The sequence below is a fragment of the Arctopsyche grandis genome, chromosome 2, assembly GCF_051622035.1.
Source record: "Arctopsyche grandis isolate Sample6627 chromosome 2, ASM5162203v2, whole genome shotgun sequence".
NCBI lineage: Eukaryota > Metazoa > Arthropoda > Insecta > Trichoptera > Hydropsychidae > Arctopsyche > Arctopsyche grandis.
Genome location: NC_135356.1, coordinates 17,105,840 through 17,119,819, shown reverse-complemented (window position 1 = coordinate 17,119,819; position 13,980 = coordinate 17,105,840). Strand labels below are relative to the sequence as shown.

The following is a 13,980-nucleotide window of genomic DNA, read 5'->3' as shown; positions in this document are numbered from 1 at the left end:
TTTATAAACTTAAACAAAAGTACTATGTTTATTTGTTTTTTTGTACATTATATATTCATGATTTCTTTCAGAAGTTCCGTCTATATTCAACTCCCACCTCTAGACTTTCCATAGTCTTCTTTATAAATAAAGAAATTGTGCCTTAGGTGAAAGTTATTGTCAAATTGAAATGTTTCCACATGCGTATGTATCTATGTACATATTTATGTTTAAATATATAATCTGTAAAGATTACCTTTATAAATTAAATATAAATATGTATATATGTGTACATTTCATTAGAATCTATCTATAATCATATTTATCATCTAATGATTAGATGATGAAATAGCAGAATTAGTAAAAAAATATTTATATTTAGGTCAAATAATTGACATATCCGGTAGAAAAGATGTAAAAATAAAGAGATGTATGAAATTTGGATGGAGTGCATTTGGACAAATGAATGTTGTTTTTTAATCAAAAATACCACTCTGTCTGAAGAAAAAGATCTTCGAACAATGCGTTTAACCAGTAATGACGTACGTGTGTAAACTTGGACATTGAACGCTAAGATGCTACATGAAGTCTAATGCACTCAAATAAGTATGGAACGCTGTGTGCTCGGCATTACGAGGAAAGACAGGAGGCGGAAAGCGTGGGTGAGAAGTATAAAAAGGGTAGTGGACAGAGTGGCAGAGCAATGGAAATGGAAATGGGCGGGCCACATGTCTAGAAGAACGGGTAAAAGGTGAAATGGATGAACAAAATAAGCGCTAGAATGGTACCCGAGAGAATGCAAAAGGGTAAAAGGAAGACTGCAGGGAAGATGGGTAGACGAAATTTAGAAAATGTGTGGGGTGAGATGGATGAGAGTTGCGCAAAACAAAGACAAGTGGAAGCGTGCTGGAGAGGCCTTCATCCAGCAGTGAATGGTAAACGACTGTAGATGATGATGATATACACACACATATATATTTTCATACATATGTATATATATATTTTTTAATCGAGAGCAGTGAAAAAAATCATGGCTTTCCTTAGCCCAGCTCTTCATGAATATTTTTCGCAGGTTTCGCTCAACATTAAATATTTGGTCGTTTAGAAAAACTTTTTATTTGTACATATATTATTATATGATGTGTGTGTATGTTTGTATGTGATGTGTTTGGATTATTTAATGTGTTTAGATATGTTTAAAGAAAGTGGTTAAATCTAATTAGTAGGTTTGAAAGAAAATAGCAGACGGCGTTCATTTATTATTGAGCGTTTGAACATCAATCAAGCGATAAATTTTTAAACGAGGCTCGAAGGTTGAGCGTCCTTCTCTCGGCGTTTTGCCTTTTCATAATTCATTTGTCACCTGGTCGGTTGGCATTCACTGCCAGGGGAGGATCTGCCCTTTTATCCTGAATAATTATTGTCGTTTTTTGTCGTCCGTATGACGGAGCAGGTATGAGGAGCCTCCCGCCTGGAAGGAGGGACGAGGAGGAGGCCTTTGGGAGCACCTCAGAGTACTTGGTGGTGGGCATCCTGTCGTCGGTGGCTGCCCTCCTTCTGGTGGCCATAATTTTCGTATCTGTCAGGAGCCGAGGCACCCGTGCACCCCTCAGCCCGACACCGCATAATATACTACCCGGGGTGAGTACAACACTTGCCTTTCACAATTCATCCCCTTTGAGAAACGCCTTCACGCCTCGCCTATATTTTATTATTATATGACCCACTATTGAGAGCCGAAATTTTTTAGAAATATAAACACAATTTTTCATATCATCCTATACATGTATATACATATTTACACATATAAATATGTACATAGAAAAGCATTATGGTTTTAACAATTAATTATTCTTTCATAAACTTCCTCTCAAGAAACAATTACAAAGTTTCACTTCGATACACTAGATTTTTTGTTTTTAATATTATTTCTTTTCTTTCGGCAACTTTAAGACGATTTTTTTTAATTATAATAATAAGGTTCATTATACAAGAAGACATGATAATTGTTTATTTTGATTTAATTTTTCATAATTATGTATGTTCAAGAACTACACGGTCAGTACTGGGTAATTATTGACCGTGTAGTTCTTGAAAATAGGACAAATCAGAAATGCGGATGGGGCCACATATTTAAGAAAAAAATAGCGGTTTTTTTTTTAATTCATCTAGCTATGCACTTCACTCACTTTTTGACAGCCTTTGATTTTCTTTAAATACACTTTTTTAAAGGATTTGGTGAATCAATAGCTATATCTCCACTCAGTCGTTTTCGTTTTCAATTTTCATTTCAACATTTAATGTGATTAATCAACCGTCCATACTTGTTCAATACAGTTGACTTGTTCAAACAGTGAAACTTGTTTCACCAGTGCCAATGCCACTATTTTCATTTTCTTTTTACAATAATATGACCGAAGATACTTAATTTTTTTCGTCACTTCGTCAGGGGTTATATTATATTTTGTTCCCAAAAATTTTTAACCTTTTTTTTTGTTTACGAGATTTTATTCTTGCAGTCCCATAATAGTGGAAAATTTCAATAATCTTCTATAAAAATTATTATTTCCTCCGATTTGAGTGTGTGACGCGATATGACGCACGATAAGTTGCAAGAATACTTGACCAGCTCGAGAGTACGTCCGCTTCCCGTGCAATCTGTCAAAACGCGTCCGTTCAACTCCAAAGCGCATGCCTTCGTGCATGCACTACGTCTCAAGTTGCACGAAAAACGAAATGAAAAAAACTAATGAAAACATAGCTAATCATCACCTATCAATATTAAGATTCGAAAAAAGAACCAGACTGGAAAATTGAGGCAATTTGCGGGGTATTAATTTCCAAATATGGAAAAGAAAATGATAGAAATGAAAAATGTCGAAAGATAAAAAATCACATGGTTCATTAACTCCTAACAGTTAAAAGTAAATCATCTAAACACCACAAAAACGTCTATAATATAAAAAAATATAAAAAATAATATAAAAAAATCAAGATATGACATTCGATGATAGTATCCCAGTGAATTTTTATCTTTATCCCAAGTTGAGTACTTTTTTGTGGCGTAGGCTTCGAGAATATTTTATAAAAATATTGAGGGTACATTATGAAGAAGACAAACCTTAAATTCAGTTAAATATTAATAAACGATATAAAGCCCAACCGTGGTGAGGCGTTGGTTGGTGGAGAGAGTGAGAGAAAAATAAAGTGGGTAGAAAAATAACAAACATAAAAAGGTTTGCAAACGTCTTTGATCGCGCCCTTTTTAGTGAACGAATAAATGGGCTGAAACCTTATAGCAAATTATCTTCGATTGTTGTTTTTCCTCTGAATTCGGAATATCTGAAAAATGAGACCGTTTCTAGGCAACCTTTGCACACTCCCACGGGTTAATGAAGCTTTCATCGACGGTAAGCGAATATACACATACATACACGAAATATTCCTATTTAATATGCTTGAGGGCGTTTGTAACTTGGTATTCCTTTTCAATTTTTTTCTTTATGATTTGGGCTTTGCAAATTTTAAAATGTTTAAAAGTAGATTTAAAAAAAGTTGTAAAACGCAATTGAGAGATTCTATTGAAATTAATCTTAATAATAAACATTATCGCGTGAATATTGCGCGACTTGAGAAATTAATTAAATACGAGAATTAAGAAAATGTATGTATGTAAATCATACAGTAAAACTGATTTTAACTTATTACTAAGAGTAGTCTGTCAAATCGATTAAAGTCCAACGTTAAAAATATTGTTTTAATCACGTTGTATTAAATGTCTTTTTTCATATCTCGAACATTGCAAAAATGTGACATATTCACGCTACAATGCATATTTATACGGTAAAAAAGTTAACAGATACCATTTATCCAACATAACTTCATTTAACTCTCACTAACAATTCAAAGACTTGTAAATATTGGGGGGGGGGGGGGGGTAACTCGAACTTAGATCAGCGGTTTCCAAACTGGGAGGCGCGGACTATTGCCAGGGGAGGCGCCAAAACTTTTTAATAAAAAAATAATTTTCATACCATAATATCTACAAATAAATAAAACTTCATATCGTAGCTTAACAGTAAAAATTCAATGCATGAATGTTTATTTTTATTTTTCTTTCATTTTTAAATATACATTTAATTCCTATAAAAAATTATCCGGAGAAGATTTTAAAAATTGCGCCTTTGCAAACGCTCTGTTTTAGCTAAAGATGCCCATTTAATTGCATATGTTCGATATGTCGCGGATAATAATATATTAGAAGATATATTATTTTGCAAACACATTCTTGGGAAGACCACATCCATTGAAAATTTTAATATAATAGACAGTTTTGTTGAAGAAAACGACATAAAGTGAAATAATTGCGTTGTGAACGACATAAAATAATAATTGGACTGTGTACCGACGGAGCTCACTCAATGTCCGGATACAAAGCATGTCTTAAAGCATTGATCCAAAAGAAAGCACCACATTCTATCTGGACACACTGTATGATTCTCAGAGCAGCTCTATTGTCGAAAAATATGAGCGAGGAACTGAACAGCATTTTTACAAAAGTTATAAAAATTATAAACTACATAAAGAATAGTCCTTTGAGAGCAAAGCTGTTTGCAAAGCTGTGTGCTGATATGGAAGCCAATTATACCTCACTTTTGTATTATTGTGAAGTTCGCTGGCTATCTCGTGCAAAAATGATTCTAAAGGGTGTTTGAACTCAAAGAAGAAATAGCAACCTTTCTCGAAAAAAACCATCATGAAGAGGCACATTTGTGGACGAATGATACTTTTATTAACAATAAAATACTTTTATTAACAATAAAACTTGCCTATTTTGTTGAAATTTTTGGAAAATTGAGCGGTTTAAATAATTCAATGCAGGGATCACAAATACACCCACTTGTTCAAAAAGACAAAGAAAAGCTTTCATTAAAAAATTAAAGTTATGGAAATCAAATTTACAAAAGCATGGGTTGGATAGGTTCTCACTTTCCAAAGATTTCTGGGCCACAGCCAATATTGAAGCAAGTAAAAATATTTTTACCGACCACTTGGATGTTTTAGTGCTGCATTTTTCCAATTATTTCAAAGACCTTGATTTCTCAAAGTTTTTGTGGATACAGAATCCATTCAACTACAATGAAGAAGATGAATTCGAGCTGACAACTATCGAAAAATAAAAATTGATAGAATTATCATGCGATAGCTCACTAAAACAAAAGTTTCAAAATGAAACCATAATTAAATTTTGGATGAATCTTAGTGAAGAGTATGAATCTTTGTATTGCAAAGAAATGTAAGTGCTGCTACCGTTCGTAACGTCTTATTTATGCGAAACGGGCTATTCGGCACTAGCTGCAATGAAAACCAAATATTGAGCCAGGTTAGTAGTCGAAAAGGAGTTACGAGTGGCACTCTCCATATTGCCCCCAAGATTTGATAAACTTTGTGCCAATAAACAACAACATCCTTCGCATTCAATTTTGATGCGTTAGATGTAGTTTAATTATTAATTTAATATAAAAATAAATATATGTACATGTTCGTATAAATTTATGTTAGAGCAAAACCTTTTTATTATTCTGTCTATTGTACAGTTCAGTATTTTATTTTTAAATAAAGGTTTATTATTTAAAACATGTCTATATTATTATATCTCTTAAAAAATAAAATTTTTTTTTAGGGAGGCGTAGTAGCATAAAGTTTGGAAACCGCTGACTTAGATGGAATATTTTATTTTCAATCGAAAATTGGTTACGTTTATGAATTAAACATACATATTTATGTATGTATAACATCATTAAGTTGATGTTATATCCCTATTCTAAGCTACACTTCTATTCTAAGATCTGCATACAATTCAAGTCGTGGCCTCTCTAATGTAAATATTATATATGAATCTAAAATCATCCGAAACCATTGAGATCCTACTTATTGTTGCTGAAAATACAAAGTACTTGATTTACTTTTGCTTGGAATGTAACTGGCGTAAATTTATTGATTTATCGTATGCGCAATTTGCCGAGTGAAATCGGTGTTTATCCGCATTACTCAGATCGCTCAAACGATAATGACGCTTGCGTTTCCGGTCGAATTTTGTGTACGCGAATTTTGTCAGGACTGATGCTATCTGCCGAAGATTTATTCACAATTATTATTTAAATTATAAGTTGGCAGCGTTTTGAAACGCCTAACGTTTGTTATATGTAGGAGTTTGTTGCTCGTTTGGGGGATGAGAAGGCTTTCTTTCATCCATAAGCCTCATTCATCATCCCATCACTCGGTATACTTTCTCACTCAGTGGCAGAGGGTAGTCGGGGAGTGGTTTGGGTGGGGAGATTATTCTTTAATTATTTATAATCGTGTCATAAAAGCTGTAGCCTACCCTCTTTTATTCTTTTGTCGTCGAATGCGGAACGCGCCACATATTCATAAAGCTTAAACACATTTGTTTTAAGCGCTCCCCTCTTTTTTGTTGCCCTTTTCTCTGTCGATCTCCCCCTTTTTCAGTGGGGGGTGGAAATTCATTATTTTCGCTTTGAGACGATGAGCTCTCGTCCGCGATATAAAATAAATAATATCGAGCAGCATATGCGCGCCGCACTCTAAGGGTTATCGGGGACAGACCAGCTGCACTCTCTCTCTCTCTCATTGTCGTGAAAAAACTTCAAAGGGAAATTTTTTCGCTGTAAAATATAATATTTTGAAAACATTCCTCGTATTGAAATTATGGTGTTCAGCTCTAAATATGGATTTCGGATGACATGAAATCGTACGCGGACCTTTGACCGAATGGACATTTGGCTGACGGATTTTTGGCCGAACAGACATTTGGACGAACGGATATTTGAACAAACGGACACTAGATCGATGGAAGTTTGGCCGATTGAAAATTTTAATTGCTTTAATTTATCTCTAACTAGCTGAACACGGCATGCGTTGCAATGCCACAATAACGCATGCAATTCCCGTTCCCGTTCCTGTTCTCGTTCCCGTTCCCGTTCCCGTTCTCGTTATCGTCCCCATTTCCATTCGTCGACAAAATGCAGACAGCGAACACATTTGAAATTATTCTAGGGATTGTAAATCGGTTTTTGAGCTCTTTTTCCTATTATGCTGTAGATTAACATTAGAATAATATAATACTATGATTACTAACCAAATAAAATAAAATTGTAACATAGAAAATGATCAGTAGATCAGTAGCTATTAAAATAGATATAAGATGTATTGTGAACATAATTTCGTATGTTAAAAATCAAAAATCAGAAATTATTCAATTGTTTGTTTATTTTACCCTAAAAACGCAGGTCGCGACGCGAAAACATTTGAAATTATTACGTTGCAATGCCACTCATTTCCGTTTTTCCGTTTCCGTTCCCGTTTTTGGGCAATGCATACAACAAATCCTGAAAGTTCCATCGTAATCGGTTCGGTGGCTTAGGAGCCTATTCGAGACACACATACAGACATTCATTTATATATTTTTATTTATTTTATTTATTTCATACCAGGAAGACATTACAGGTAAGCCCCAATGCGCCTTCTTGGCCAATTACAAACAATACAGCATTTTTTATTATATAAGTCGCTAAATTACGAGCCACTGACTTAAACTCGATAATTAACTAGACATCTATGTATTGTACATACATTTTATTGTAATATTTACATTTATCATACTCAAATAGTGGTAACATAGTGGGTAGGAAGGATTTTTAGCAAATTTTTAATCGGGAATCGTTTCAACAATGAAATCAGAGAGAAAATTGGCAAACTATGATAGGAAACGATCGACCATGAGCACAAATCCTGGTCTGACCAGCAGCATTACAGATATACTCAGAAAAATTCTTTTCAATCGAGGTCAGCTCAAGGGATCGAACCCGGCGCCTCTCAGTGTTAAGCAGAAGCTTAACGACCGAGCCACGCTGCTGGCTATATATACATATATAGATATATAGATTAACCGTGAATGGTAAATGGCAGCGAATGTTTATGATTATGGTGGAAAATAGACAAATAAAATAAAAAGAAAATATCGTTGCAGATTATTATTATATATTATTTATTTTAATTATAATATAATTGCTTTGTTAAGAATAGTATAAAAATAAAAATAAAAAACAAAATGCAGTAATGACACACACATAATTTAAGTGCCGCCAGCCCATTAATTGTCGTTTTTATCGTCTACTATTTATTTTGAAATAATTTTTGTATTTTAATCGATTTTGAAAAAACGCGATTTTTTTATATAAAACGATAAAAATTAATAATTGTGTATTGAAATTATTCAAAACTCATTAAAAAATAAATATATTATTCAAAATATCATAACAAATTTGATATTTTTGAAAAATTTGAACAACTAAAAATTTAGCTAAATTCAACTATATAAAACGTTCAGGGCTAAGTGTCCGTTCGGTCAAATTTCCGTCGGTCTAATGTCTGTTTGGTCAAGCGTCCGTCGGCCTAGTGTTCTTCGATCAAGTGTCCATTCGGCGAATAGTCCGAAATATTTAAGATTTAAGCTTGATTTGATATTTACAATGTCTTTGATTCGTTAACGTAAATTAATTGTATTAATGTACATAATTGATAAATCAGGGTATTTTTTTTAATTCTTTGAATATAATGAAGTACAAATACTATTTGTGAATGTTAAGCGTAATATTCAAACGTATGAAAGTAGTCATTCACGTATTATTTGTCGACGTACAAGTTTCTGAATATGTCATTTGTCGTAGTTGGACGCTACCTACATATGTACATAATAGAGCTTGCAATTTACCGTCAAATTGCAATAACCGGTAAACGGTAAAAAAAAATCCCAGTACCGGTTTACCGGTTATTTACCGATAAATTAAAAAAAAAAACAATTTTTTGGTTTTGTTGAGTTTATTAAAAAATGTTCATTTTATTTAGTACAATGAATTTTCAGAATAAAAATATGCTCTCAGGAAACAAATCATGTCAATACTTTCGTTTTTTAGACTTGACCTGAATTTTGTGCATATTTGTCCCGCAGATGAAAATGTTCGTTCTGATTCAACACTCGTTGGTCGGCAAGTCATAAGATGTTGAAATGCAATGTTTAAATATTTGCCACGAGCTTCTTCAGCTATTTTTATCGGTTTTAATGCCAATATTATGTCAGAGATTTTATCAAATTCAATATTATCGATTTTATATCAATAAAACTTTTTAAGATCGCATTTTTAATTTCATATAATCGTTCCAGCATTTTCAGTAAGCAATTCCATCGAGTTTTGCAATCTCGATACAAAGTAAGCTCTTTTCCTAATTCGTCTTTTATATGTTTTTGAAGATTATCATTTTTTAAAGGAGATCTTCTATACAAATTTATTATTGATCTTACTTTACATATTTAATAAATTTAATTCTAATAAATAAAATTAGTTATTTAATTCATTCTGTGTTGCCAGAGTCGAAAAACAAAACTCCCCATTCCACTGCATATCTACATTAAACTTTCGTTATAATATGCCTGTAGCTGTCGCCTTCGCCAAAAAATTCGCCAAAAAATCATTTCCGGTAATTACCAAAGGTGCTTGTTCGGCGATTTACCGGTTTACTGGTAAACCGGTAATGCAATCTCTAATACATATATAGGTATATATTAGCTTTATTTTGAATTACCAGTAAAATTGATTTGTATTTTTCATTTTCAATCATCAGCCGATAGTGAGAGGCATCGACGGTTCGAAGTTGGAGGATGACAAAGATGAAGTGACGTACCATGAACCATACCAAGTGACGACTTACCAACCATCAGTCCCACGGAGAATCTCGCCTCGATATAGAAGTATTAAGACATTTCTTATATTATATTAGTAAAAACATATATCTTGTGTATTTTAAGTATGAAATATTGATTATATGAAAAAAAAACCGCTTTTATGAAAGTGACTAATATGATTTCTTCAGAATGTATGATACTTTTTAAAAAATAATTATTTTTTCTATTATTTTGAATCAATCGAATTCCCCAGCATTCCTTGGGCGCTTGAAAAAAGTAGAAAACGGATTTTTTTTTTAAAAACTTTGATCTCGAGCCTCAACTATGTACTTTGTAAAATCGTCCTCGTCAAGGTAGAAAACCATGAATTAGTTTACCAAAACTACTGGTTGTAAATTTAAAATTGTAGATATATGTACAATGAGGGTAATAAAATAAACTTTTTTTAAATTTATACATTCATGTAGTATATATGCTAAAGTGAAATTATAGCAGCAGTGAAATCATAACTATACTGACGTTTCAGTGAATTTATTCAATTACACATTCTCTGGGTATAGTTATATCTTCACTACGAAAATTACATATTCACAAGCCCCTATCAGTGAAATTATAATTTTTGGCAGTTAAATGATAGTGAAATAACAACTTAAGATTATTTTTAGAATGCTATACGATTTAAAAATTAATTGATATTACGTATTATGAAAATAAAGTTTCTGATTACTATGACCTAAATGACGCATTTACATTCACCCCAAACGGAATGAAACACACATAGTGTCGTCGAAATAGAAGAAGACTTTATTTTCATTTAACATTTGAGTTCACTTATTGAAAAATTTTCTAAAAACTAGTTTTAATTACACTGAGCAACAAAAAAAAAATACCAGAGCAGAGACTAGCCAATCTTTACTAAATTGACCCACTGAATTCGAATATGATATTGATTTTTGTTGGTGGGTGATTGTTTACGAGATATGAGCATTTAAAAAAATCCGCGATTTTTACAGTTTTTTAGCTTTTGCGGTCTTTAACTAAAAATTTAGGATTGTTACGCTCAAAGTGAGTATTGGAATCAATAGTCAGATATTTTTCCTTCTAGAGTCCCACCACACGTGCGTAAGCGACGGACTTGCGCAACATCTCGCTTGCTCTCGCTTGCACAAACGCTTCTGCTATACGCATACGGGAACTGAACGAAAATCTTTCTTACGCAAAAACCGCTCCAGTTAGTACGTTTAGATAAAAAATATTGAGATAGAAAACCAATCCTTATAAACGTGGTGAAATAAAAAATTTGCCAAATAAATGAAAAATAGCACGGGAAAAAAATCCGTAAATAAATAAAATATATTTTTGACTTTTAAAATTCACTAGACAATTAATTAGAAATATTTTAAAGCAATGAAATAAAAAAAATAATAGGAAAAATATCTGATTATTGATTCCAATACTCACTTTGAGCGTAACAATCCTAAATTTTGAGTTAAAGACCGCAAAAGCTAAAAAACTGTAAAAATCGCGGATTTTTTTAAACGCTCATATCTCGCAAACGATCACTCACCAACAAAAATCAATATCATATTCAAATTCAGTGGGTCAAATTTAGTAAAGATTGGTTAGTCTCCGCTCTGGTAACTCAAAAACGTGATTTTTTATAAAGCTATCAAAGTTATTAAAACACATTTTTCAATTTATTGAATTATACATATATATTATAATTTCAGTAGTGATTTTATATTTTAACTGACAATAACAATTTCACTATAACATATAAACATATACATAAATTTTCATATCAAATTCAAAAAAAATATAGAATTCATCGAATAGGTTTATTGCTTTTGAAATTTGGTTGACATGGAAAGTATTGCCATCATACTGTACGAGAAATCACTTCGTTAATATTTTTTCATATAATCGATATTCAGTTATATTTATACATGTATGTATGTACATATGTACATAGTACATACATTGGATCTTAATAGCGCATAGTTGATAGCCCTACGATTTGATTAGATTGAGATCCTGTTTTTGCATTCAATCAGAGCGCAATGATAACTTTTAAAAATGACGTCCATTTTTTTTACCAACACAATATTCAAAAGCTTAATAATATAACAATTCAATTCTAAAACCACTCGTTGAAAGATTACGCGAATGAATTTTGAAAAATTATCATTTTTATATTCAGTCTCCTTGATTTATTACAATATTAAAAACACTGTCCTGAACAATTAGATTTTGTGGAATTATCATCTTTGCGATTTAAAGACACGATACATAATATAATTTAAAATCAAATTGAATTTTCTGTAATAATAGACGTCGGGCAAGTGACTGTGCACGAATATTTCACATCGAGAGAACCCGAAGAGCCGGAAAGACCTCCACCACCACCGTTCTTACTGCCACTACCTGACCTGGGACTTCCGGAATTGAATCTTCCGGTGCACATATACGACTCTCCAGTGTTTCCGTCGAGGTTATCTATAGCTCCAGACCAGTTTTACGAATGCATCAATAGTCCAGACCCGGCGCCCCCAACTGTACCTCTGATAACTGCGCAGACTATCAAGAAGCTGGAGAGCGTTCCCAGAGCGCTCAAGTACGCCAGGAACTTCGAGGACGAAATTCTGGATTTAGTTAGTTTTCCATGGCGAAATTTAAAGGTGTTGCATCCGATCGGCGACGGACAATTTGGCATCGTTTATATGTGCGAAGTTGTGGGTAAACCACCCTGTGCCCAAGTCGTCAAGGGCGACCTGGTGACAGTTCAAACCTTGAGGATGGATTGCGCCCCGGTAGCTAGTAGGAAATTCGACCAGCACGTCAACAGGTTGAGCCGTTTGAGACATACCAACGTCGGCAGGGTGTTGGGATGCTGTCGAGAAGATGACAAGCCGTACAGTTTGGTGACAGAGCACCTCTATGCTGGAGACTTGAACGAATTTCTGCAGAACAGGGTGCCCGATATGAATTCTAACTCGCAAGATCCAGGAATGACTCTCAGGTCAGTTGAATTTTATTTGGACTTTTTATTGAAAATTTGAAGCTGATAAGTCACTTACAGCTTTTTTCAAAATTAAATAGGTAATTTTGAAGCGTCTCATTTAACAATCAACTCGTTCAAATAGCAAAAGGGGACTGTTGACCGTTTAGAAAAGTAAAAAAAAACAAAATTTTCTGTATCATTTATCGAGATTAATTAAGAATAAGAAAAGCCTTGCAAAAAAGAGACATGAGACACGGCTTTTTAATTGGGGAAAAGCCAAAATTTTCATATAACGCTCTTGCCTAATGTGATCTAACATGCGAAGTTACTTGTTTCATAAAATTTTCGAAAGAACACTCAGAGCAAGTTTCTTATAAAAAAAGTTTATGAACTGTGCAGTATTCTAATAAAAAAATGTTAACTGTAATTTTGACATTTTAGCAAGTAAATGTCTGTACGTATTGCAATCAGCTACGTCTCTACGAAACTTCCATAGGAATCGACGATACTTTTTTTCCAGACTATTTTGAAACTAATCAGAGATTGTTTTTGCAGCATCGGATGTCTAATTTACATGGCGGCACAGATAGCATCTGGAATGAAATACCTGGAGGCGGTCAACTTTGTGCACAAGGATTTAGCAACGAGGTAGGTAACATTCGACAAAACGGAACATGAAACACATGTGACATTTTATACGATTCGTAATGTTATTAATGGCTTAAATTGCACTACAATTGCGCAAATATACATCTATTTTGTCATGATATTGAATGTGTAGCATATTGCGTCTGCCGTATGAATAATGCATCATTTATGTATCAACGATCGCGTTATTATTTAACATTCAAAATCTGCTCGTTATAAGTACGAATTTATCTGCGATGTATTTATTCATAACATGTGTCGGATTTATTCCACCGATGCAATATCGGATTGTGTACGAATACATACTCTGCATTACTAGCTTTTTGTACTTGGCTTCATTCAGACTACGAGCATTCATATGGGTTTGCAGAAATAATTGGGATCACAATAAGGTACAATTCATCCCAATAAATGTATTGTTGTGATTATTTTGCTATCCCGATAGAAAAAAAATATTTAATTATTCCTTAGTTGACGATTATATTGTTAACGATGGCACCGAAACTTAAAAGCTTTATATCGTTCAAAATATTTTATTTATTTTATTTTATATACGGCCGCAAGGACCATTGAACAATAATAATATAAA

At 33.1% G+C, this 13,980-nt stretch overlaps 1 protein-coding gene across 1 annotated transcript in view; it reads left to right on the top strand.

Moving 5' to 3' along the window:
- Nucleotides 1-13,980, top strand: part of LOC143922781 (discoidin domain-containing receptor 2-like) — a 212,969-nt gene that overhangs the window by 186,616 nt on the left and 12,373 nt on the right. The window contains exons 10-13 of the mRNA XM_077446112.1: nt 1,433-1,620; nt 9,682-9,808; nt 12,074-12,761; nt 13,299-13,391. Of these exons, the coding sequence (XP_077302238.1) occupies nt 1,433-1,620; nt 9,682-9,808; nt 12,074-12,761; nt 13,299-13,391 (1,096 nt within the window). The remainder of the gene's footprint in view (nt 1-1,432; nt 1,621-9,681; nt 9,809-12,073; nt 12,762-13,298; nt 13,392-13,980) is intronic.